A 27646-nucleotide genomic window follows, 5' to 3' on the forward strand; every position below is an offset into this window, starting at 1 on the left:
AGACCTGGTAATAAAAATGTAATCGCCGACGCATTAGGCTTCCGATATTAGACACGGAAGAGAATCAAGATTCTAAACATGCTTAGGATATTCGAAGTGTTAATTTGGATGATATGCAATTGTCAGAAAATATTCTACGAAAAGAGTCGAAGCAAGATTTAATATTAAAAAAAATAGCAATACATATTCAGCAAAGTTCGCGAAACTTTGATCATCATAAAAAGAAATAGTTAATTTTTATAATCGACGGGAAGAGCTTTCTGTCGATCGTGATATTATAGAATGGAATGGGAGATTGGTTATTCCTAATAAATTAAGAAATGCAGTGTTAGGAATGAATCACCGGGGACATCCTGGGGAAAATGTAATGAAATCTATTTTTAGATTGTATTGTTGGTGGCCCAGATGTGATGTTGATATAGAAAATTTTATCAAAATATGTTCTGGATGCCAGAAAAATCGACCTAGTATTGAAGAAGTACCTCTATATTCTTTCACCGGGGACATCCTGGGGAAAATGTAATGAAATCTATTTTTAGATTGTATTGTTGGTGGCCCAGATGTGATGTTGATATAGAATATTTTATCAAAATATGTTCTGGATGCCAGAAAAATCGACCTAGTATTGAAGAAGTACCTCTATATTCTTGGACTGTTGGTAAGGAATCTTGAGAGCGCATCCATATTGATTTTGCTGGACCAGTAGATTCGCGATATTGGCTAATTGGTATCGATTCCTACTTTAAATGGTTAGAAGTTGATTTAATGCAGAATACTTCTGCTGATGCTATGATAAAACGACTAAAAAATGATTTGCTAGGTTTGGAATACCCAAGTACATTGTGTCAGACAATGGACCACAATTCTTATCTGGGGAATTCCGTAGGTATTGTGATTTAAATAACATACGTCAAATACGTTCGGCACCCTATCATCCAAAAACTAATGGATTAGCTGAACGTAACTTTGAAAGGTCGGTATTATGCGACGAAAGATTCAATTAGCGATCCTGAAGAAGCTATGACACAGGTTTTAACAACCTACCGATTGGAAGAGCATAACTCCACAGGGAGATCTCCTGCTAAAATTATGCTTGGGAGGCAATTGAAAACAAGTCTGGATTGGATCCGATCAAATGCCGAACACGAAATAGTAAAGGCCAATGATAGACAAAGCCTCATGATTTACATTCAAAGGAAAGAGAATTTGAAATCTCACAACCTGTAGGGTTAAATAATGAAAATACCAATGGAGAGAGGGAGTAATTAAAGAAAGAATAGGACTTTATTCTTATATTGTTGAATCTTCCGGGAAAACATTACGGAGGCATGCAGATCAGTTAAGAAATCGCTTAGTTATCCCAAATCATGAAAGTTCTTTGGAAGTTACAAAAATGGTTGTGCCAGTGAATGAAGCAACACAAATACAAATACCACATTACGTTGTTCATCAAGAAACCGTAAACCTACAAAGAGGTTTATTGAAGAAATCTAACTTTAAAATGTTTGAAGTAAATGTAATAAATTAATAAAATATTATTTATAGATATTATATATAAAAATAGAATAGAATATTCGAAAATTAATTAATATAAATTTGAGTTTGAAATAAATTGAAATATAAATTAGTAGTCGTATTGTTTATAAATTAGTACTTGTATTACTACATATAGCAAGCATAAAAATATTTGCTCAGATGACTTGTTAACAAAGAGGGAAATATATTCACAAGCAAAATTATAAAATCTAGCATGTGAATTTGATGGCTCCAAAATGAAATATTTATTTGATTTTTTTTATATTAAATTTTATTGAAGATAATATTTTCTATATTAAAATAGATATTGTCACCGTTGTTATTTAGCATATTTTATCAAATCTATGTTTTCAAATAAATGCAGTTCTGTATATTGTTCGTATAGGCATTGCAAACCAAATAAAAATCCGTCCATCACCATTCGGTTCGGTTTTTTTATATAATCTACAAGATTTGGCACATCTTCAGAATAGATTTCGCGCCACAGTTTGACCTTTGAAAATTGGCTTCAAACCTAAATGGACCTAACCATTCACTATTTTGCTGTTTACCCTGCCGGTCTGTGTTTGACTTATATATACTTAGACCTGTGCGTAAACTGGTTATGGTCACGCCGAAAACGACGCTGATTATGAAAATCAGGCCGTGGCATAAATTTTAAAAAATAACTCATATTTTATACATTTTTATTTTACTGATTGGTCAATATAACAACTTGGTGACCCCAATAATAATAATAACAATAATATCACCCACTTAAATGAAAACATTAAAATCATATGTCACAACCAGATCGCATAGTTTATTAATTGTGCTCGAAAGCATATCTGGAGCTAATATAAATCTTATTAATAATATTTTGAAAAGAATTGGTAAACATTATTGCAAACCTATTAATCGGATCTCGTAGAGGAACTATTCATTTTATTTCCAAATTTAAAAAAGTTTAATTTTACACAAAACGGATCTCATTGAACTTGGCATTACTTTTAAGAAGTGTAATAGAAATCATTTAGTAGTAAATGATAATGATAGCAGGGAATATTTTATTTAATATGTTCGGTTTGCGATCTGCAAGTAATAATATTTAATTTTTTTTATTTATCTTTGTTGGTCTCTTCTAAACCTAAGATTTCAAATTATGGCAAAATATCTAATCTAGCAAAATTTCACATCGTCCGAATTCAGATTAACCACCTTAAACTTTAAAGAGTATATGATGATATTAGATTAGTCAACATAGAGATTGAAAACCAAGAGAAAATATCAAAGACAAATTATTTGACAAGATTAGCAATAAACATTCTATGACAACACAAATTAGGATTTCACTTTAAATGACTAAGAACAGGAATGCCATAAAATGGCCATTCAAAGGATATGGATTTTCTAAATTTTTGGAGAGAAAAGAGAATCAAATTTCCCAATCTTCACACTAACCAAAAAAAATTGATTCCTTATGTTCCGGCAACTAGCACCTAGTATCAAAGATTTTTCTTTACAGCTGCGCTGACGTTGAACAATGAAATTATCCTTATATCTGGAAAATTTAAATAAAATTATTTTTATACATTAAAGCTATAGAAAATTGAGTTTGAATTTATAATTAGTTTTCTTTTCAATAGAGATGTAAAAATATACCGATATCCTTTACTGTACATTTTTAATTTAGCTTTTCTTAAAAATTTATCAATTTAAAAAATATATATTATAAAAAATTATGTCGGTGTGCCGATTTACGCTGCCTACATTGTTGGCAGCTAAAAGGAGGCACGCCGCTGGCCACCGTTAGGACTTTTTAAAACTTGAGCTTGCCACCGATCGCTGACACACAGGTCTACATATACTTCATCAAATAAATCACAGTATGTAATATATATACCTGATCTATTTAATTTTTTAACATATATTTTAATAAAAACAAAAAGTCAAAATACATAGATAATTATTATTGTAATATATTATATTGATAATCTTATTTTTATAATTATCATATTCTTTAAAAACTGAAATTTATAATAAAAGTAATCTAAAATTTATATTGGTGTTTATTAATAAACCATTAAAAATAATTTATTATTAAAATTTTTATTAATTTCACCTTTTTATTTAATTTTACATTGGTAAATATTGCATGCACTCTCCACGTCTTGCTAAACATCGCCCCAAAAGCTAATGTAAATGCTAGTGACAATATCCAAACCCTAGCCTAAATTATTTTTGACAATTGATAAAATTTTAATAAAAGAATATTTGTCATTCATTTTGATAAGATAATGTTTACTACTAATATTTTTCCCAAAAACAATATTAATTAGGACAAAAATCTATGATTTACCTTAGGCTCAATTTATATTACGATCTCAACCAACATTTACAATACACCTTAAACAATTTCACATGTTAAATATTGGTTTATACCATACAAAGATGCGAAAACGAATTTTTATGGGCGTTTAAAGAATCCATCCCTAATAGAATGATCGAGATGTAAGCTAATACTCCGCCAAAGATTATCACATTGTTTAATAGTGGGCTGGACATTTTGATATGCCTATTTTAAAAACATAAGTTAAAATTTTGCATTGAAATAATTAATCAATAATAGTTTAAATGTTTAATTCAGATTCAGAACAATAAAAGTATTAACTATAAATAAAGTCCTAATCAAATTGTCTCAATTTTTTCCAACCAAAATATTTTAAATGACCTTTAAAATAAAAGGTTTATTATAATCGTTCATTCAAAAAATCTATCGATTATATAATAGCAATAAGATTATGGAAACGATTAGATTCCGTATATAGTATTTTGAAAAATGAAAAAAAAAATAGTGTAAAATATATAAAAGTTTTGAAGATCAAATAGAGTAGATGGTGCATCATTATGTTTAACCTTTGCTTTCTGTAACGAATATTGATGGCTAAAAATAAAATAGCCAATGTGATACCAATGCAAGCTAAACTGGATATCACAATATACATAATGTTGTTTATATGAACTGTGGTGTATATGATTTTTGGAGAGGCTATAGGAGGTCCTTTACCTTAATAAATTAGAAATAGATTGATGTATAATATATGTTACAAGTTTTCTTAAATACGATTGTATTAATTATAGGTTAGCAAATTTAATCAAACTCTAAATTATAGTTATATCAATTTTTCTTTGTAACAATGCTTAGGCGGTATGTAATTTAATAAGATTTGAAGCTTTCCCATTACATTTTTTTCTAAATTGAGACAAATATACATAACCATAAACAGGATATTTTAACTGGGGGAGGGAGGGGGGGGGGGGTAGAAAATTCGCATATGTAGTCTAAATCCAGCAAAAATAATTTTATACAAACTCTTAAAGCTAATAGCCGCTTTTTAATTAATCAATTTAGATGTAATATATATTTAATTAAAATATAATTTTAATTACATAAACTCAATGCTACTAAATACTATCGTTATTTTTTATGAAAATAGTAATGTCATTCGTATTATGGAAAGCAATGAGTAAATTATTTTTAGCAACGTTACTTATTACTTACTAAAATATGGTAGAACTTAAATATAAGTGCAAGATTATGATATAAGTTCAATTGAAGAAAATCATCATTACCACAGTGCAGATGCCAGTTTTGAGATTACTATCCAAAATTAAATTACATCATATTTTATTAAATATTTTTTTAAAATTCAATTAACTATGTGATTTTAACCGAGTTTTCAGATCAAATTATATTATTATAATATTGGTCATTCTTTAAGCGCACTACTTTTTTTTGTGTTGTAAAAAACAAAGCTACGCTTGATTCTTCATTTACCTGGGCAAATATTTAAGGGGCAAAGGTTTTTTGAAGCTAATTTAGGCAAAGATGTAGGGTAGTTATATCTAACATTTTTGCAAAGTTACTTTTAAGGCCAATATGGATTTAATCTTGAATAAATTAAAAAATATTATATCTATATATCAGTTGAACTAATCTTTAGCACAGCAAAAGCTGTTGTGCTAAAAGTTCTTGTTTATCTGATCAAAATTCTACAAAGAAATATTATAGTAAATTTTATCTAATCAAAATGTAAAAAAATATTATTATATATATATAAAAAGTTAGAAAATAATGTAAATAATAATTATAAATTATATTTAGTAAATTTTAATTGACAACTATTATTCAATCATAATAATATCGGCGAAAAAATAAAAATATTGCAAAATCTATGATTATATTTTCCTTTGAAAGGAACGAACTATTTTACTTTAAAAAAAGTATTAACGCGTTTATATAAAGTAAAAACATTCCTGAACAGTAAAGAAAAAAATAACGATGTTAAACTTCTAAAATAACGTTTAACGCACTATATAATCACATACTATTATATTAAAAATTATTCTAAGAGTTATTTAAGAACATTTCATGTTTCAGAAATTTATTAGAATTAGTCACTATAAAATAGACAATTTATAATATGCAAATTCAAGTATAAATTAATAAAATATCAAAATAGACATGTGAATTTGAGTCTCTATAAAAAAAATTTCTCAAAAAAAACATTGTAAAAAAATTAAAATTTTTTAATATGAAATTGATATATAAATTATATAAATTTAAAGTATATTAAAAAGAATAAATGTCGAAAATATAGATTAATGCACAAAAATATTCGTAAGATTATTACGTATAATATAAATAATATTCATAGAAAATAATATGGTGTATTAATAAATAGGGAAAATTTTATAATGTAGCAGATTTTTCAAAGATTTCATCAGTGCTTGTGTCACACCCTATGTATATTAAGAATGGCTAACCTATTCAATTTATTTTGCAAGGTAGTACTTCTCAGTAGTGTTATTAAACGATGTGATTTAAACTGATTTTTAAAAACGGCTTATTCAATATTTTATTCAAAAAAATATTAAGCAAACCTGTAGATTATGCTCATAAATGGCATCTATTTTCTAAATCTTGAGGCTAAGGCAATATTTTTCTGGTTAAAATATTAAATTAGCTACCTTTAAAATTGCGAAAGAGCCAATTGATAACATTACTTCTCAGGTTTTTTATTTACTCATGTTAAAGAAGAAAATGTTCTGGTAGAATTACTAATGATTAGAGTTGCCAAAATATATGATAATTTTAATATATTAGAATAGTTTAAAATGTGTCTGAAATTATGCGGTGCACCTATGGCATTTTTTAGAACATTATCAACCGTATTCCGTATAGCTAGTAATGCATCATGGACACTTTACCATACCCATAATAAAAATCTGTATAATATTTAATTTTTTTTATATCTAGATTTGAAATAGATTCGGAAGGATTCTGCGCAATAATATTTGTAGATTTGCAAGTGCTGCCTTATTAATAAAGAACCTTTTATAATTTATGAGATTCGCATTCTATATTTTCCCTAATGCCCCTAAGTTCCAATATAATGCTTTCAACTATTCTCATAGTATCAATCAAATCGATATCATTTTTTTGAAATATTTTACTTTACTTTTGGAGTGAAAAAGGTTTTAAAAATTTGATAGGATATTTTAAAATGGTGGGCAAAAGAGCTATATATCACGTAAAATGGTAGATAAATTTAACACCAAGGAAGATTAGCTTTTTATTTTTGATGTGAATAGTATCATTGAGAGTATTTTAGCTAACATCGGAATTTCACCTCCCTCCTTCTCCCACCGTCTCTGAAAATATATCAAATATAATAATAATATATTATAATCAAGATTTAGCAAAGATACAGATGCTGATTAAAACATTGTATTTAAGACACAAGATACTTGATATTTAGCAATAAGATATAAGATATTAATATCTTATTTAGTGTATCGAAGTCCAAGTTACATTTTTTAAAACTTTAAAATAGTCAAAATTAAAATGAAACAAGTTTATTTTTTAAATAAAATATGCTCTATTATAAATTTATAAAAAATATCAAATAAATTGTAGCTGTATTAAATTGACAAATTTTTTATAAGGTGATGCAATATAAATATATATTTTTTTAAACTGTATACTAGAATAATAAAAACAATATCAGAATAAAAATATAATTAGTAAATATAAATAAATCAACATCATAATTTCTAGATAATTTTTTATGTATTATTTCCATTTCATTATCAATATTAATATAGAAATTTATTATAATAAACTTATCAAATAAATGATATACTGCATATAAAATTAATATCATAATAATTGTGATTTCTATAAAATTTAATTTAGATAACTCTTCTGGTATTCTTTACTATGACTTCAAAAAATATTAATATGCTTAATTTATATTTGTAATCGTATTCTCCTTGTGTGGCATCTATGTCTTCACTTTCCTATTATATAATTATATCTTCATAACCTGGTTCATAATTATGGGGGTAATGATGGATGTATGGTGATTTTAATAGAATATAGTATATTTTTGGCAATATGACGATTAGTCATATATTACCCTATCTTTAAATATCTAAATTGGATTAAATTGTTTATTTAAATTTTAAAATAATAATTTTAATACTATTTTAAATAGCAAAAATAATATCATTTTAATACTATTAAATAGCTTAAATAATATCATTTTAATATTATTTTAAATCTCTAAAATAGTTTTTTTTTTAAGTAGCTGTTATCATATCCGATACATTAATTTATTTAATATAAAATATTGTTTAGTTAATTTTTAGAATAATTTTATACCATTTGACATTTATTTATTGATAAACATTCATTCTAATTATTCAAATTGTTTCTATAAAAATAATTTTTTATTATATAAAATCAAGACCGTTGGCAATTTATATTTCCACTTTACTTATTTCATTTTATATTATTATAACATTCAAATCTAACTATTATTTTCCTTATATAATGTTATATAATGGCATAATATTTATATAGAATGATGATTATGTAATAATAAAATAAATTTGTTATAATAGAGAAAAGTCTTGTTTTATCAAATCCTGTCCAACTTGACAGTATATGTAACTATTTTAATGCAAAGTTGATTGAGATACAGATAATTTTAAATAATTTGTATGTTGGATTCAAGATTTCTTTGATAAGTTTAAAAAAGATATAGTATATTGCATACACTATATTTTGAAAATATTAAATAATGTAAATTTCATAATATTTGTAATTGTATCTCTTTAAAATATTTAACTCTAGGAGTTATCTTTTTGAACTATTATGTTATCTACTATATATTATATTGCTAATATAGTTATAAAAATATAAAATATATATCACAGTGACGAAGCGTCTAATTTACTATTAGAGAAGCAAGCAAAAAATTAATTATTTTTATTTATTACAAACAATAGAAAAATAAGATTTATAAAAAAATGGAATCCGTCTTTGTTTTTGAGTAAAATGATCAAGTACTGATATAATATTGTTTGATCTAATTTTTAATAATATTTTTTCAATCGAAATCAAAGATATATTAGATCCCGCCACCCAGACTACCAAGCTTTCTTCCTATTGAAGAACTACCTTCTAATCCCAAGAACTTTATATACACTCCGATCGTAACGAATCTTTCAATACGATATCAACCTCGCTGCGCAAGAGCTCGTGATTAAACGCCTCACAGCAGATATACTCTTTCTTAAATTTGGAAACCTATCTTGGTTACAGGCTATTTTAACAACCAAGGCTGGCGGTTGGCATAAGGTCGCCTTCCCTACTTTCCGTTAGTGCGTTCATATCCTCGCTTGTCTTGCGAGATCATTATAAACACACTCACATCCTGACCCCTTGCTTCTGCAGACAATTGATCAATGCAAGCCTCTCTCATTAGTCGATCCTTCCTCATCGGCACTATAGAAGGACTGGGAGTAACCTCTAATTAGCAACTCCGTTGCATTCCTTAAAGAGGAGCCAACCTCAGGATCATTCGCTACTTCTCCATTTCCGCAGACTCCGGATACAAATTTCTCGAGGCTTTCCCATCGCGAAACCTTGACCAGCTCCTAAGCCTACGTCACGCGATCGGTCTTAGACTTAATTGTGATATGATACCCTATCACTGTATCCTCTGTCAGATATCTATCAACTCCAAAGGCGGTCACACTTTGCACTGCAAAGCGCTGCAGAGGCAGATTCATTAGGCATTCAAAATGCAATGATACTATTGCCAGGGCCTTAAAATCTGCCGGCATTCCATCAACCTTCAAACCTCTACAACTCTGATAGTAAACGGGATGGTTCTACGATGATTCTTTGGAAGAGGAGAGGAATTACTAACCTGGAATTTCTCCTGCATCGATCCTCTTTCCCCTACCAATATAAATAGAGACGCTCTACTAGACACCGAGACAAATAAACTCGCTAAATATTCGCCATCGCTTCTTGCCAACTACACATTCCTACCACTAATCGCCATGATTCTAACATCATTCGACTCTCATGCCCTGGCCTTCTTTAAAGAGTTGGAAAAACGGATCTCTGCTAGAACTGAGGATCTCAATGAGGGATACTATCTACGGCAAAGGTTAGCCCTAAACATGATAAAATGCAACTATCTCAGCTTTACACTCTCAATCACCGAAACCCCCTAATTAAACACTTTATGCATAGGATAGACTTAGGCTATTTTGCTCTCAATTATAACGTTGAGTAAAAAAAGGGAACTTGGATCTCAATCAATAAAAAATAGCAAAAATTAATGACTTTATATAATTGTGATTTATTAATATTATACTCATTTATTTATTTGCTTCCTCAATGTTTATTTTTTAAGTAAAATTATATTACCATATGATATTCTATTTATTTATTAAAAATTAATATATTTTAAATTTGCTTTCCTTAGGTATATTTTTTTAACGTAATAAAAAAATTACACCAAAAATATATCGTATGAACATGATTTTTTAAAACATTTATTTAAAAAAATAAGCAATATTAAATTTGCTTCCATCATGTATATTTTTTTAACATAGTAAAAATAATAGAAAATTTTTTAAGGTAGTAAGAGTAATAGTAAATTTTTTAACATAGTAAAAATAATAGTAAATTTTTTAACGTAGTAAAAATAATAATAATTTTCCTTAACGTAATAAAAATTATATAAATTTTTTTTAACGAAGTGAGTTTAGTTTTTATATTAAGTTTATTGAATTTTTTAGGAGAAATTTTAAGGGAAACAATGCTTCCCTTGCTTGTATGGACGCATCGTCACTGGTATATCAATTGTTTAAATTAGGAAATTTCAACTCATCTCTTTTAAAATTTACTATTGAAATAAAAAAAATTTAATACCACATTTGCCAATCTTCTCCATATCATAAAGATAGATAAAGCTAAAAAATGACTCATTCTGTGCATCTCAATATCTTAAACTGTCATGATAACAGGGCTAGTAAAGAACCTATGAAAACTTAACATGTAATGATTTAGAATGATAGGCAATTCACTTTCTTCTAATAGTTTAAGCCAAGATAATTCTATTGACGCTGAAAACGATTTAAAATTCTTAAAGAAATTGAAAAAATATGGTAATATTCAAAATATATCACATAATACAAAATAAGAGTGATAAATAGATATTATAAATCTTTAACGGCATCAAGCGGATTAATAAAACACTGATATTCTTGCATATTGGGAAGAAATTAGAGCAACCCAGAATCTACCTTTAACAACAATAGCCATGTATGTTTCATTTATATAGGTTTCAGATGGGAGAACATTTTCAAAATTGAAATCTGGAACCTTAATTAAACCAAACCTACATAGCAAAAGGTTAAAACTCTCAATATATACCCAACATTTTTAATTTACAAAATTACTGAGGGAGTTGGAGGGGGGGGGGATTTATCTATTTGGGGAGCTGTCTCCCCCCATAGGTATAATTAAGATAAATGTTTATATGATATATTTAAAACCGAGTATTTATATATTTTAAATTGTATGCGTAGTATGTATATTTGTTTTATAAACTATATTCTCTTAAAATATAAAACTGACCTGCCCATGATAAATTGAATCCTTTGGTAAAAGATATACCACCCTTGATACCGTCATATTCAGCTATCTTCATCTCCTTTTTATCTGTTTTTTATTTAAATCAATAATTTTTTATCCATTCATAAGTGTAAAATTCAATTTAAAGAATAAATTGATTTATAATAAAATCTGAGTACTTACTAAAATCGAGTGATGCTTGCTATTGCTTATGATAAGTTTTAAAAATTTCTTTTATAATGATATAGATTATTATAAATATCTGAAATTTTTATTTAAAACCTTGAACTTGATTGATTTGCAGAAATCCAATCCTATTTCCGTTATAAAATTTCACTAATCCCTATAAGAGTGCAATAATTTTAATTAAATCATTATTTTAAAAAATATATTAACTAAATAGTAGTACCACGAGTCCAAAAAATTTCGCTCAAACTATTTTTACCTGCTATGAAAATTTATCAATTGAATTTATTTGGATTTTTAAAAGTTATTTATATTAGCTTGGATGAAATATAGTCAAAAATTTTGTTAAGTGGCAATATTTAAAATAGAAATTAGCGAATGGTTATCGCTGTGTAACTTCCTTTTGTTTAATGATAAATTCTGCATGGCCAAATTTAAATCAGGTCTTGGCCCTTCACATATGAATCCCATATATCTTTGATTTTCCTTTCATTTTATTTATGATGAAAAAAATGAGAGTTTTGCCAAAATTCACACAAAAGCCATAATATTTTATATTTTTTAAAATAGATATTGACTCAATCTATATCATGTAGCATTGTTTTGAACCCAATTGTCCTAAACCTATATATAGCCTCAGATCATCACATTTTTGGAACATTAATAGTTCTTGCATTACAATCTGAGTGAAAGGCTTCTCATCAACCCATTTATGTTGCTGATTTGTAAAATATTTTTACAATATCATCAATAATTAATGAGGACTAATAAATATGGAGTTAGAAATTTGAGGAATAGTAAAATTTATGGATTTGACCCTGTTAGAAGGAATAATGGCTCCGGTTCTAAACTCTGATAGGACTCTGCGTGTCATATGATTTATAAATAAGTTGGAAATAGTCACATTAAATTCAATATTTTATAGAATTAAATAAGCAGATGTTTTATAAATTTAGAAGTAAATATTTATAAATTAAATTAAATTTATTTATTTATTATTGAGATAATATTTTGTCTCATTGACCATATCTCAATCAAATATTAATTAATTTTAAACACTTTTATATTATTTAATACTTATGTATTCCTTTATATTAATGATATAAAATAAATTACGAAGTAAATTCCAAAAATTTTACCATAGCATTTATACAGGCAAAAATGTTTTCAGGGAAATATTTATTGGCGGCATATATGTTTGATATAAAATATATATTTATTTATGAAATTATTTTCAAAATTATAAAGTATAATAAAGATAATAATACAAAAACTATCTATTTATGATCATTTTAATAAGGCTAAAGCCAAGAGTGTTCTAGCGTTTGAGCGCATAGTGGTAAAAGATAGCAAATCAAAAATCGAATGTAAAATGAATTCCAAATTTTATACATTTCGAGCGTTTGCACATTAAAATTTTTATCATTTATATTAATTCCAAATTATTTTCATATTTAAATGTAATAGTTGTATATAATATATTTTATTAAATGGTCAATTTCTCAATCAAACGCTAGAACGCTATGGTATACAAGGGTAATGCGTTATTTTAAAAATAATGATTACAGCATTTTAAAAATTTCTAAAAACTATTTCTTTACCTATTTCATTCCAAAAAAAATTCTTTTTTACCGTCACTCCAATAAAATTGGTAGCGTTTAGAGCTTCTTTAAATAATTCTGTCCACATTTGGGAATCATAATTGAAATTAAGCAAGGTAATCTCTTTGTTTTGCCTTTTAAGCTTAGCATTAACATATTCTAATGCTAAAGCTATTGCCCAAATCCCATCATAGGCATAGCCATGGAATCTGCTGTAGGAGTTCCCCTTCATTTTATTGTATTGAATTAAATATTCGCTGGCAGTCTAATTTTTTTTTTTAAATATATGATAAAATCTAGTTTATTTATTATAAATTTATTCTTATGGCATAGAAATAGATGTTTGAGTTAATGGTCCAAGCTTGGTATCAATTATTTGTTAAATAAAATTATTAAGATATTTAGGATTTACAACACAATTTCATCATATAATAACTCATACACGGCAGATATGATTTAATTTAAAAATTTCAAAACTCGTTTTTATGTAGCGTGACCTTTACGAATACAATTAGAAGTTTTATTTTTAAAATGGGGAAATAATATATAAATATATTTAACATATCCAGATATCGTTTTCGTCTCCGATGTACTGATCGGTAAAATATCTACCCTCAGCATATGTTCCAACGCTTCAAACATTTGATCGCGAGAACATGGCAAGGGGCTAATATCAACTTTCAGCCATATATCGACCATGCCACCTAAAAGTACCCATTGATATTTGGCTCCGTAAAGAGATTCCATGTATATCTTAATGATTCGGATTTTAAAATATTAGAAAATTAATTAGATTTAAATTTTAAATTTAAATATAAATTTTTTTGGTTAGGAAATTATCTTTTAATAAAAAGATCTTTCAAAAGATATATTATAAATATTTTACAATCAATATAATATTAAAATGTATATACACTAAATTATATTTGCGTATGATGACAATGAAATGGCAAAATATTTTTTAAATGCCTTCTCAGGTTTAAAATGCCAGGAGAAGCCTCACCCTCCTTCAATATATCTCTTTTTAAATTAATTTGAATAAATTTTGAGCTATTTTTATTTTTGTGTGGATAAATTTAAAAAAAAGCTGAGATTTTTATTAGTGGTAAGAAGCATAATTATCAAATTGATCGTTTAATTCTAGAGACCTACAAAGAAGTGAGATGGGCTCTAATTCCCGGATTTGAATATTTTTGTTATTATTTTAAAAAATAATTTTTGCTAATCTTTTTGTGAATCAAGAAAATGGTGAAATAGCGTTAGTTTTACTAATTATTTACCAGATTCACTCTCCCACTTAAGTTTAGAGATCTCAGACGAGAATTTTATTCTTCTGGATCTGCTTATTTAGTTAAAATTTATCTTGCGTATAATGAAAGTGCGATTAATAAATGTATAGTTTTGAATTTTACGTAGCAAAATGCATAGTGAGCCATGGTTTCGTTGAAGTAAGCTACGAATATTCTTATATCTTCGTTCTGTTTTTTTTTTGAAAGAGATACACAAATTTTAAATAAATTAATAAATAATTATTTATTTACCTTAAGTTCAATAATAATTTCTCGCAATTTTTCAGGGGTGTTAAAACTTCTGGACATGGCAATTTTTAGGTTATTAATATCCAGTTTGTTGAGTAAGTCGTCGTGTGGCTATTTAATAAAAGATCATATATATAGTTAAGTTATTAATTTATAAACGATTATCATTAAATAGATAAGTCTGATGATAAATTGAAATATTTATTAATTAAATTGAGAAAGAGGCTCGTTGGATACAGGAGAACGTTATTTACTCCATATATAATCAAAACTATTATTGTACAAATTAATAAATTTGAACTTAATACAGAGAATTATGTCATTCATTGGCTAAAAGGGATTTTAAAAATATTCAACATTTTAATTAATACAAGAGGAAAATTTGTTTGAGCTCAAATGTAACAAAATATAATTTCAAACTTTATCTTTTGCATCTTATATAATAAATTCTTAATCTGAATAAGCCCTTTTTTTAATCTAACAATTTTTAAAAATAAATAAACATATAATGACATTTATAAAATTAGTGGGCAAGTTGTTGGTTGGTTTGAGGTACTTCCTACTAATTATTGCATATTTATATTTTATTTTGATTAAAATAAATGCTATATAATATACTTATAAAAAAATTAATAAAATTCTTAAAAATCCCTAAATTTAATTTAGATTGTGTATTATGATATTATCTGCAAATTAATACACTTTAAAGCCCCCAAAAGTTAATTTAATTTAATTTTGATATTTTGACCCCTGTTTTTTGATGGACTAATATTAAAGTACAGCAACGTTGGTTCAAAGTTAAAAAAAATTCAAATTAAATTTTCTAACGAAGAATATTTTCTATAAAATATATATAAACTTTTCTAATGATTCAGAATATGTTTATCTATAAGATTAATTTGATATTATTGAATTTATTGTGTTTGAACAAAAAGTGGATGAACAGAAATCCCTTGTAATTAGTTTTTAAATATTTAAAAATCAAGAAAACTTATAATTCTTAATACGCATATTCTACATTGCATGAGAAACTATAGTTAATAATACAGAATTGATAATAAATTTGTTCAATTAAGCGGAATTTTTAGCCCTTTTTTCTAAAGAAGCAAAATAATGATCAGTGATGGATATGTTGATGATTTTATCTTTTTGTTATAATAAGGTTTATTTTTTATCTATATGAATAGAATATACTTTAAATTTTTCAAAAATATTTAAAAAATTAGTGGTATCATATAGATACCACCTGTTCCAGCCAGATCTAGAGGCATGATTTTTTTAAAAAAATTTTACATTAAGAGACATTGCATTTATTGCACCTTCATCTTAGTAAATCTGTTTTAACTATCACAATCAATCATTTAATAGCTTTAAAAACATAAAATCTTATCTTTATTAATTAGTAAATTTAGAAATAATAAAAGTCATATTTGGTTAATTCCGGTTTCAAATATAATTATATAAAGTAAATCAATTCTAATATTTTTGGGGTTTCAATAAAGATGATCTAAGTATATTAAGTATAAAATAAATATTTTGTAAATGGTTTCCAATCATATTACCCTGCCTGAAAGGATTAGTATATGTTATATTGTTCATAATTCATCAATTTAAAAGAAAAATCTATAAGGATAGCAAGTAAAATGTGTTCGACTAAATTCCTTCCAAACAATCTAATCCTTATTATTCTTCCTTATTTTGGGTCTCCGCTATATATATTTATAATGCCTATTTTAACGAAACTTAAAATGAACAATTTATTCAATTATTATTAAAATGTAGAACAATATTATAAAATATATATACTAAAGAGTATTGAGGGTCATCCTGGAAAAGTGTACCCACTTTTGTCCAGTTAAAGGTATTAAGTAGTTGTACTCCGGCAAAGTTAAAATAATTTAAGCTGGGAACTGTTCGGTAGAAGTTTGGATAGGTTTGACGAGAACTGAATTTTGGATGCATTTCAGCATATGATACCTTTTTATATATTTGATTTGATTATACATTAATTGCATATAGGTTAAAAGTGGCAGAATATATAAATGGCATATAAAAAAGTGTTCCTAGCAGTCCTAAATTTGAATATTTACTAAAAACCCCTGTCAAAAAAGCTCATATTTCTTACCAACCAAGCTATAATGATAATATTATTATATTAATTTATAATATTATCTTAAATAATCCATCGTTTATACAGGGTTAGGGGTATTCAAAGTCCATTAAATGGTATATTAAGTAAGTTTGAAGTACCTAAAAATAAAAATATCTCAATTATATGTTATGGAAGAAAAATTTAATTGAATATTTTTTTCAAATTTTTTTTAAACTTTATTTTAATCTTTAAAAAATTAAAAATCCAAATAATTTTTTTATATAAAAATTATTTTAGTCTTTTTGGTTTACGATTCTTTTATTTATTTTTTCTAAAAAGACCCCAATCAGAAGAATAAAATATAATAATAAAAATTATTTATTAAAATAATTCCTTATGAAAATTTTTAATTTAAGAACCCCAACCCCGTTAATATAAACATCAAGTTATTAAAATTCAGAAAATATAAATTTCAAAATTTTTCTTCAAATAATTGAATAATATATTTTGTATATCTAATGTTGATAATCTATACATGTTCAACTACAATACATATTTTAAAATATAATAGAAATAATAATTTACGTAGTAATTTAATTTTGTAAGAAAATATTATATTTTAAAATTGTAATCTCATTTTTATTTTCTGAAATTGGCATCTTATATTTTTTATATAAATAGAGAAAAGATAAAAATATATTTAAAACATTAGTAGGTATAAATTTATATTATTTTTAATTTTTATATTTTATTCTTGATTTAATTAGTTTTCAAGGTCAATTATTGTAGAATTAGCACTTATGGCAGAGTACGAAAATGCTGGGATGGATAAAGAATAGTTAGATAAAAAAGCATTATCAAATATTGATGATAAATTTGTGGGAATATTAGAATAAAAATAATCAAATATTGAGAAGAAATTGTGAATGTTTTGATTATTAAAATAAAAAATAGTTTCCAAATTTGAATAAAATATTTTTTATATTAATACAATTTTTGAGAAAAATATGAAAAAATTTCAATTAAAATATTTTTCTTCTATTATATAAATAAGGTATTTTTATTTTTTAAGCACATATACCACTTAATGGTCTTTGTTTATAAATCACCTATAACCCGATATATAAGTATATCTATTAATGAATTGAACATTTTGTTAATTTGGTTTAGCGGTATGATATTAGAACATTATTACTTTTGAAAACTATATTATCAATTTGAATTTGTATATACTTATTGTTATTGAATTCTTTACAAACTCATTATTTCAATCGTCTATGTAATATACCCTTTATAATTATAGTATTCTATCTAAATTATCCAACAACCAATCTTAAATGATCTTTAGATGTTTATTTGTAAATAAAAAATTAAAACTACCGAAAATCAAATACAAAAAGATAATATAAAATAAATTATATATGTTTGTTGAAACTGATTTTTACAACAAAAACAAAGGACAATACTAAATTTAGAGTATAAAAATTATATAATTTCTGCTACCATAATAAAAATTGCAAATTAATGCACAAAAATTATCTAATAGTGCAATAAAAATCATATTTTATGATAATCTCTACTAATTTGATTGTTAATATTCAGCACTATTATATGGCATATGAGACAATAAATATTCTTTAATTACTTTCTGCTATCATTAACAACTCACAAATATTTACATTTATACGTTGAGTTGATTTTTATAATATTTTATAAATATATCATATAAACCAAATGCTATAGTTTGTTGCAATATTATATAATTTATATTAGAGATCTGCCGGGCCTATTTTAAAAAAAAATTGGGTTCGGGCTGGGTTAGGAATATTTTTTTAAAAAATTTTGGTCAGATCGGGATGGGTTTTGGAATTTTTTTAAAATACATCTAAATTTAACAATTTTATCTTGAATTTTTTAAACAAAATAAAAGTATTTGATTTTATTTATAGAACTAGACACTATATGACATATATCTTTTATTTTGAGTAATTATAATATTTCTAAAGACTTAATTTCATTTAAAAAATTCGGGCTGGGCCGGGCTTGAAAAATTAGGTCCGATGCAGATCACTAATTTATATAAAGTAAACTGACCTAAAAAAATCTGGAATATTCTATATTATATTTATGCATCAGTTTTAAAAAATAATTAAAATAACGTTAAAAAAATTAAAACTTTTTATGACCTCTCCCTGGAAATAGTTCTGATTACGCCTATGATAGCACGCCTAAATCAACAAATTAACTCTTTAGAAGGGCTAAATAATAAATAAGAGCTAACTAAGCCACTGCGACATTATCTCTATATATTTGATTTCAAAATTTAATTAGAAGATTTTCATTTTTTTTAAATTTATCGATTAATTTCCCAAATTGAAAGTGAAAATCTGCCTTTTAGTTACTCTTCATTATAAGATTTGAAATAATTGATTAATTCAATCAATAAATAGTCATTTTTATACTAATGGACTTTTTGAAAATTAAGAATTTTATTTGATATATAATTGATTTAATTTTTAATTATTTAATATATACATATATCTATATAAAGTAATTTAATAATCCCTTTGGTATAAATGAGATTTAATTGAAATAAATAAAAGAGGATAGAATTTTAAATTAATTAATTTTGCCAAATATTAATCTTAGAGGACAACTCAAATTCTTATTTTAGAATAAAAAATAAACAAATTGATTAGTTAATTTTATAATTTGTATAATAAAAAATATTCTTTACGCTTTTGTGATGGTTTTTTATTTTACCATATAAAATAAAAGTTCTTAAATAGGAGTTTTTTTAAACGTTCAAATTTTTAAGTTATAGCGGATGCTAGATATAAATATTAAAAAAAAATAGACCACAAAAAACCTGAATCAAATTCCAAAAGGGGGAAGCTTCTGCTATTGGAGCTGTTACTGAAGTGCAGGCACCACCGAACAACATCAGTTTAGGGGGTGGATTGAACATCATATCGAAAAATACTTTCGTGCCTTCGGCAGCTTTGCACTTTTTAATCAATAAATTTTAATAAAAATTATATAAATTTGAATTTTACGACAAATAAATTAATTTTAATACCCAAAATATTTTAAAAAATAGTCAATTTTAGTTTTCATTGCCTAATTGATACAATATAAATTTAATATATTGGATCGTCAGTTAAAAAAAATTAGCTCACAAAGAATTTCTTATGCAAATTTAAAAAATTTATATGAAATGTTTGAAAAACATTTTGCTCGTGACAATTTATTTTATCATATATAATTTGATTAAAATGTTAATTCTAAACTTAAGTAAATATAAATCCTAATGACTTATTTAATTAAACTAATCTTATATAATCTTTTTAAAATGTTTAAACTTAGAAAACTTATTTTTTTTTATCTCATCTAAATTATCAAAAGTGTATAGAATAATTTATAATACAACTTATTTTATGAAATTATGCAAAATATTAAGGTGTCAAATTTAATTTTCTATTATTTTTAGTTAGATGACTTTCCTAATACATAGCAAAATTTTATAATTAATTAAAGGAATACAAAGCATTAAAATATATGAAATATTCAAAATTCCATAATATCTACATTAGAGGTCTGCACTAGGCTTTTTTTAGCCAACAAACCTGCCTACTCATTAATTTAAATTTTTAACCCCCCCCCCCACCCGCCACCCATGTTTATTTAAAGAATTACCGCTCACCAGCTCATTTATCTATAAATTTTGTTTACCCTCCCAAAAATTATTTTAAAAGATGGTTTGACTCCTCACCGGTCTTGTTTAAAAAATATTTTTGCACCCACTCGTCACGCCTAATGTTAATAATATTTTATAAAACCCATAGGGCAAGCTAATCGCCCGCCCATGTAGACTTCTAATCTAAATCAATTAAACCACGTTGTTAAAAGAAAAAATAACAATTTGCAAAGAACAATATACAAATATTACCAATAGAACAATGGCGGAATGCCATTTGGAAGAATGTATAACATTCAAAGTGTTTGGTAGAAATATCTAAAGTCGTATGATAAGAAATGAGGAAGCATTCCACTCTGATTCACTATCATGACTTTATATTCATAATAATATAGAGGAGGCTTAAATTATAATGGTAGTATTAATGTGTTTAGTGGTAGAAAATAGTTATGAATATCAATTTTTTTGTTGAATAATAAGTTGTCATCAAATTTACAATTTTACTAATCATTTTAATAAATAAAATTTAATAACCCTACACCCCTTCCCTTCTCCAAAAATTGAATAAGCATAATGATTAAATATTACGTAAGTATTAATATTTTTTTGGAACTAATAGAAAGCATTTAATAAAACTATATTTGTATAACCAATATTTAAATTTTAATGTAATTATATAATCATGATAAATTATGGATTATTTTATAAAAATAAAGTGCTGATGTACCTAAAATAAACTTTAAAACATGCTATTACTTTAGCACGCTATATATAATGTACATTGTTATCAAGAAAATTATATAATGTGACAGTGTAAATTTTTTTTCAAATTAATATATCTTTTTTAGGTTAAAACGTCCATATCTCTCTGGTCTGGTTATAACAATAAGTAATAAATAATAGTGTTGAGTTAATTTTCAAACATAACTAGTTATAGTCACTAGTTACATTGCTAAAAATATAACTAGTTACAGTTATTAGTTACATTTTTATAAATGTAACTAGTTTTTAGTTACAGTTACATTATAAGTTACTTTCTGGTTCTTATAAATTTTAAAATGGTCTATTAATTTTAAAAATGGGTTTCAGGTTATGTATTAAGAAATTAATTTTTTAACTCAAATATTTGCAAATATGTTATTTATATATAGAAAATAAATCCGGTCATGGCCCTTACTCGATTAAGATGGAAGAAACTTATCAAAACAAACCCCACGATTGTGGTACCATATGCATGATAAAGAAGAAGATATAAATTGTTGCAAATATTTATTTTAAACTTATTGAAAATATATATTTTTTAAAATGTTAATTCAAATAGAACTGTATATTGGAGTTTTTTTGTCAAGAAAATTGTTATAATAAGAATAATAAGGGAAGGGTATTAGATAATTTATATTTTATTTAATTATATATGCATTACTTTAGATCATAGAATTAACCTATTTTTTTAGAAGGCAAAAAAATCCTGAACAAGAGGATCATGACAAAAATACCCTTAATTCCCCAATTTTCAAAAAAATTAAATTATCTTATAGACTTAAGGTTATTTGATTAATCTTTTGTTGAAGGAAATGATATTTGATATCTGCATTATAATATTTTGTTTTTCTTTCATAGTCTTTGTCTTTTCTTATTAGTAAATAATGATGACTAATTTAGCATTTTATACAAAAATTATTTAATTCCAAAGTAATCTAAACCTTTGTCTTTCCTTATACTAAGTTTTATGCTCTAATTTAGTAAAATTTATAAAAAATACATTTATAACTTATGAAATTCCAGAGTATAAATATTGCCAGCAACCTGAGAGCAAAAAATATAGAAAATATAGTGCTATTATTAAAAAATAGGTTTATTACTTGAATTTAGTTACAAAATTATAAAACCCACCAATATAAAAATTTGAGAAAAGAAAATCTATATGGACATATCCTTTGCGAACACAATCAGACATTTAAACAAAATTTTAAATTTAATTAAAATTAATTTAGCACAAAGCTAGTCCCTTGGAACCAAGGTATACCCCTCGCTTGGAATTATACATGTGTAGATCGTTTTACCAGATCTTTAATTTCAACTTTATCACGAAAGCTGAAAATACAAAAACAAATAAATATAGCCACCTTAATAATCTTTTGTTTGTTCTGATAGTCTCAGACACCTGTGGATTATTTGGACCCCAAGCCTTAAAATTATTCAAAATGATCCAAAAAAGGCTACTACCTATGACAAAGAATAGCAATCAAAATTTGTCGATCCAAATGTATATTATACATGGGTCATTAAGCCCCGCCGACCAAACCTAAATACATTATTTTATTTCTCTTCTTTTAATTATATATTTTTATATAGAATATAGATATAGTATTATAATTTTAAAAAAACATATTAAAAATAAATTAATTACTAGAATATAATTATTTCGATTTATACATATATATTTTTAAAAGTAACTAATTACTTTTTACATTCCAAAAAATATAACTAGTTACAGTTACAATTTTTAAAATTTATAGTTATTTTTTAGCAAAATAGTTACAGGGTAATTAGTTATTTTAACAACACTAATAAATAATAAATAACATTATATTATATAATGAAAATGAGTTTTTTTAAATTCCCATTTTTTGTTGAAGGCTTTTAATGTCTCTCGATTTGCTAATTATTGGTAAGAACATGCAAAAAATTTGCAAAATACTAAGCCCCCCATGACAGACTAATATTTTTAATTTAATATCATGTGTGTATTATATATTATAAAAAACTTGAACTCATTAATCTAATTAATTGTTAAACAAATACCCAATTTTTTTCGAGCTGCTAAAAAATATAATGTGGTTTAACTATAATCATCGTATGATAAACATGTTATTATTTTTTAACATTTCTCTAGAATTTTAATATTACAGGTTATTACTTATTATATAATAATGATTCATATATATTAAAAACAAATTTTTTATTGTTGTTGTGATTGCCTTTTTTCTCAAAACTTTTAACAATTGAAATTATTTAAAAAAATTAGTAGCTTATACTATTATATTTTATTAATTAAAATGTAAAAAGTAACTCTTTGCATTTACAGTTACTTTCTAAATTATAAAAAATTATCTTATTTTCAAATTATTTTAAAGGAAAATATTCGAAATAAAATAAAGGGTGGATCAATTTTTTAGCCGAACTTTGACCGAGTTGAAGTTTATCATAGTTAATCTGAAAATTTAAATTATAGAAAAATTTATATATTATATTAAGAATTATTGTTTGTAATTACTTATATTATTTTTTGGAGAGGGGACCGAATGTTATTTACATCCTTTGCAAAGTTTTAATGAAGAAAGATCCCGCCATTATTAGTTTATAAATATAATGCTAAAATATATGGATAAATTTTTTTTACTCAAAAATTTTTTAAGTTTGGAATGGACGCCCAACATACATAAAATAAAAGAATATATTTATTTTTCATAAAAATTTTTGATTTTAATAAAATATTATTAAAATTAATAACCAAAAAGGCGTTCCCCCATTTCTACAAAAATGAGATTCCCAAGACTAAATAAAGATTCTTAAGCAGAGAAGTGAGGTATTTTATTTGGTAAACAATAATCAACATTTAATAAAAATATCATGAGAAAAGCTAACAATGTATATTATTTGATTTTACAAAATGTTTACATTTTCATCATAAACATTTAATTTGCATTTACAGAGCAAAATTAATATCCTCTGATATGTCTTATTCTGTTATTTCTCATATTATCTCAGAGTCACGTTGTGTCAATTCGCTAATTATTTTTAATTTAAATTTTTTTCTTCTTCTTTATCCAGGATAAAAAATAAGTTATATAATAGCTGTGAATAATGTTCTTTATATTATTATTAATCACTGAAAGAATCGCCCCCAGAATCGAAAAAAATATCTCCGTAAAAATGGGGAAAAAACATTTTATATAGAAAAACGGCAGTCAAGTTTAATATTTTGATTTAATAGAACGGCTTGCGCCATAAGTTAAAAAATATTGCATTAGTTCTATATTATCTATTTGCGAATTTAATTTCTGATGCGAAAATATTAACTATCATCTATTTTTTAAATAAATCACTAATAATAATAAAAATTAAAAATGTATTATAACTTCTCTATCAGGCTATTATATTTACAAATGGTAACAAATATTTTAATTTAAAAGGCAATAAATATTAGATTCAAATAAAAAAATTAATTTTTTTAAAAGTTGATCCATTAATTTAACCCTAATCTTGCTCAAGGTTTTTTCCGAAAAACTTATCACGCCGGATATTGATCAAATTATACTGATCTTAATCTTAACCTGGCCCAAGAGGTTAATTTCAGAAAGAAGCTGATCCCCCCAGAGGATTTAATTTGTCTTTGGATGCTCAGTTTATATCTCTATCTCTAACCTGCTAACACATCTGCACTTAAAAAATGGTTTGACTTGTAATTTAAAAATAGCATAGCAAGGAATATCATTAGCCTCTATACTAATGTTAAATCCTATCCATATTACTTTTATCTTATCTTTAAATCTTATTTCTTTTTCTTAGAATACAAGAGGCTGGTTTTATAAAAAATACTACTCTACCCTTAACCTACAGTTATTTGTCAAACCTTATTCTTTTCCAAATTTCGGCTAATAAATTTTTTAATTAATATTGCTTTAAAGGTAATCAGTCTGATCTAAAAATTTAGGGGATTTTTAGAATTTATTTTTGGGTATTTTTCTAGGGGTTTTTTGTCCAGAGTTTTTTTCTTTTCCCATTACCATTGATGACTTTGTTAAGTAATAATCTAATAATTAGATAAATCATGTGTACGTCAATTTATATTCAATATTAATTGGTCAACATAACATTACAAAAGTGGGAAACACTAATAGATAAATGTTTAAGAATTTAATTTTATATTAATAAATCAATTATACAAAAATACCTATAAAACTTTAAAAAAAATTAAAGTAAGATAATTAAAAATTTAGATATCATTTTGTTAAAAATAAAAATAGGATGATTGTTGTAATATAAATATCTTTTAAGCTACTAATGTAAAAAAACTTGAATGTTAATATATAAAATAATGACATATAACAATTTCTAGACTTACTATTCATTAATTTAAATGCGTGTCGTCAATGCAAATCAGCTTGTAGCTAGCCATTTTTGTTTCCCTTATCTATGGAGTTTTTAAAAATAAAAATCAAAGTTTATTTATAACAAGAAAAATAATACAAGAAACCAAAATAGCGCGTCACCACCTAATTTGTATTCAACGATCAAAATGCATTTTAATAAATGAATCATCATTCTAATATAGGTATAAGATTTCATTTATATAAATATTTTTTTTGCCAAAAATTGATATCCGTTTAAATATTTTGAAGAAATTTTTTTTGTAAATATTAATGTTTTCATTCTCATTTTTATTCACAATATAACAGAGTTATTAAACCCTAGTTTTAAAAGTAGCGCGCTACCTCTATCTCTATTTGTTAAAAAAAAGTAGCGCGAACTTAGCTACTATTTTTTAGGCTTTGTAAAAAAATAGAAATAAATTTGTTTTATTTTTTGCTTATAATGTAATTGTATAGTATATATAAAAATCAACATTTATAAATATTTAAATATAGTTAGTTTTGATTATAAAATTTATGTAAAAAGACTATAATTTATGTAATAAAAATATATTTATGGTAATATTCATTTTTATTTATTTTGTTGCATTTTAATATTATTTCTATACTATCATTCCCAAGTCTAGAGCGACGATCAGAAAGTATAAGATTAACTAAATAATCTTTCAACACTAGCACTAGAGGGCAAGGCAGTATTTAATTTTATATACATATTTTTAATAAAAGAAAATGATTAGATTTAAAAATCGTGTATAGAGGATTTTCTATTATATTAGTATCCTTTATTTCAAAAAAAATTATCAGTGAAAGTCGTTTTTGTGGTTATAACAAGGGTCTCTTTGTTTGACATGAGATTCAGTTTTAACATGAGCCACGTTGATCTTTAGCATCATCGGAATTAATATATGGCCAGTTTAGTTTATAATTGGAATGAATCATTAATGTTATTTGCAAATACATCGTATGTCTGGCATCCTATTATTCTTTTAAGGGCTAATGTTACAGATCTTCTTTTTAAGTCTTAGGGTCTAGTCAATGGTCTGTGATTCCCAAATAAGCTCTAAAAATATTAATATCATATCAATTTAATAAGTTTTTACCTTCTGTTATGGGTTCAAATATCTGACGTGGTACATATATGGGATATCTCTTATAACTCTGCTATTAGTTGTCATCACTTTAAAGTTATCTTCTTAATCATTAATGTCTGGTGTAATAAAATTGTTGTGCCAGGGGATAGAGCTTAAATCAACATGATAAATGATGGATTATCAATCAAGGACATTTGCTGAGCTGTATCAATTATAAAATCGACAATGATTTTATCAGCCAGTATCTGAGAAATAATGGCATGTGCAATATTATATATTATTAATAATTTAGCTTGAATTGAATTAGTCTTTTTGGGTGTAGTCTAATTATTACAATGTTTTTCTATCTCTTTAAAACTGTTGATATGAACATTCTTATAAAATAAATACTATTAGAATTTAAAATGACAATTATCTTTAGGTGTTTTTTGAAGTTATAGCAACTGGATTTATTTGAGGATATATTTTTTTTACATTTTAAACAAATAAATTAGTGGCCACATTTGTTTTTACATTAATTAGAAAATATTTTCCAAATTTGAAAATGTAAAATGTGTATTATTGTATCAAGAACATTTTCTTCCAGGGTACTTTCCATTTCATTAATATCATCAATGTCTGAGTGACTTATATAAATTTGGATATCCATTTGCGATGTCATTTTAAATAATTTACACCATATGATTTAGGTTTATAATACAAATTGAAAATATAATTTCAATTTTAAAATTAAATATATAAATTTTAATTTTAAAATTAAATATTAA

General features: G+C 25.0%; 1 protein-coding gene across 2 annotated transcripts in view; it reads right to left on the reverse strand.

Annotated features, from left to right (window-relative positions):
* The window catches only part of LOC135923444 (gamma-aminobutyric acid type B receptor subunit 2-like), a 69139-nt gene that overhangs the window by 19551 nt on the left and 21942 nt on the right, over window positions 1–27646 (reverse strand). For both annotated transcript variants that reach the window (XM_065458185.1, XM_065458186.1), the window contains exons 2-12: window positions 19805–19942; window positions 16650–16820; window positions 14847–14954; window positions 14718–14783; window positions 13867–14058; window positions 13337–13570; window positions 11801–11861; window positions 11522–11605; window positions 4432–4582; window positions 3958–4090; window positions 3638–3745 (exon numbers count right to left, since the gene is read on the reverse strand). In XM_065458185.1, coding sequence (XP_065314257.1) covers window positions 3638–3745; window positions 3958–4090; window positions 4432–4582; window positions 11522–11605; window positions 11801–11861; window positions 13337–13570; window positions 13867–14058; window positions 14718–14783; window positions 14847–14954; window positions 16650–16820; window positions 19805–19942 — 1446 coding nt within the window. The remainder of the gene's footprint in view (window positions 1–3637; window positions 3746–3957; window positions 4091–4431; window positions 4583–11521; window positions 11606–11800; window positions 11862–13336; window positions 13571–13866; window positions 14059–14717; window positions 14784–14846; window positions 14955–16649; window positions 16821–19804; window positions 19943–27646) is intronic.

Source organism: Gordionus sp. m RMFG-2023, chromosome 2 (genome assembly GCF_954871325.1).
Source record: "Gordionus sp. m RMFG-2023 chromosome 2, tfGorSpeb1-WG-v2, whole genome shotgun sequence".
In the NCBI taxonomy this organism is placed as follows: domain Eukaryota; kingdom Metazoa; phylum Nematomorpha; class Gordioida; order Chordodea; family Parachordodidae; genus Gordionus; species Gordionus sp. m RMFG-2023.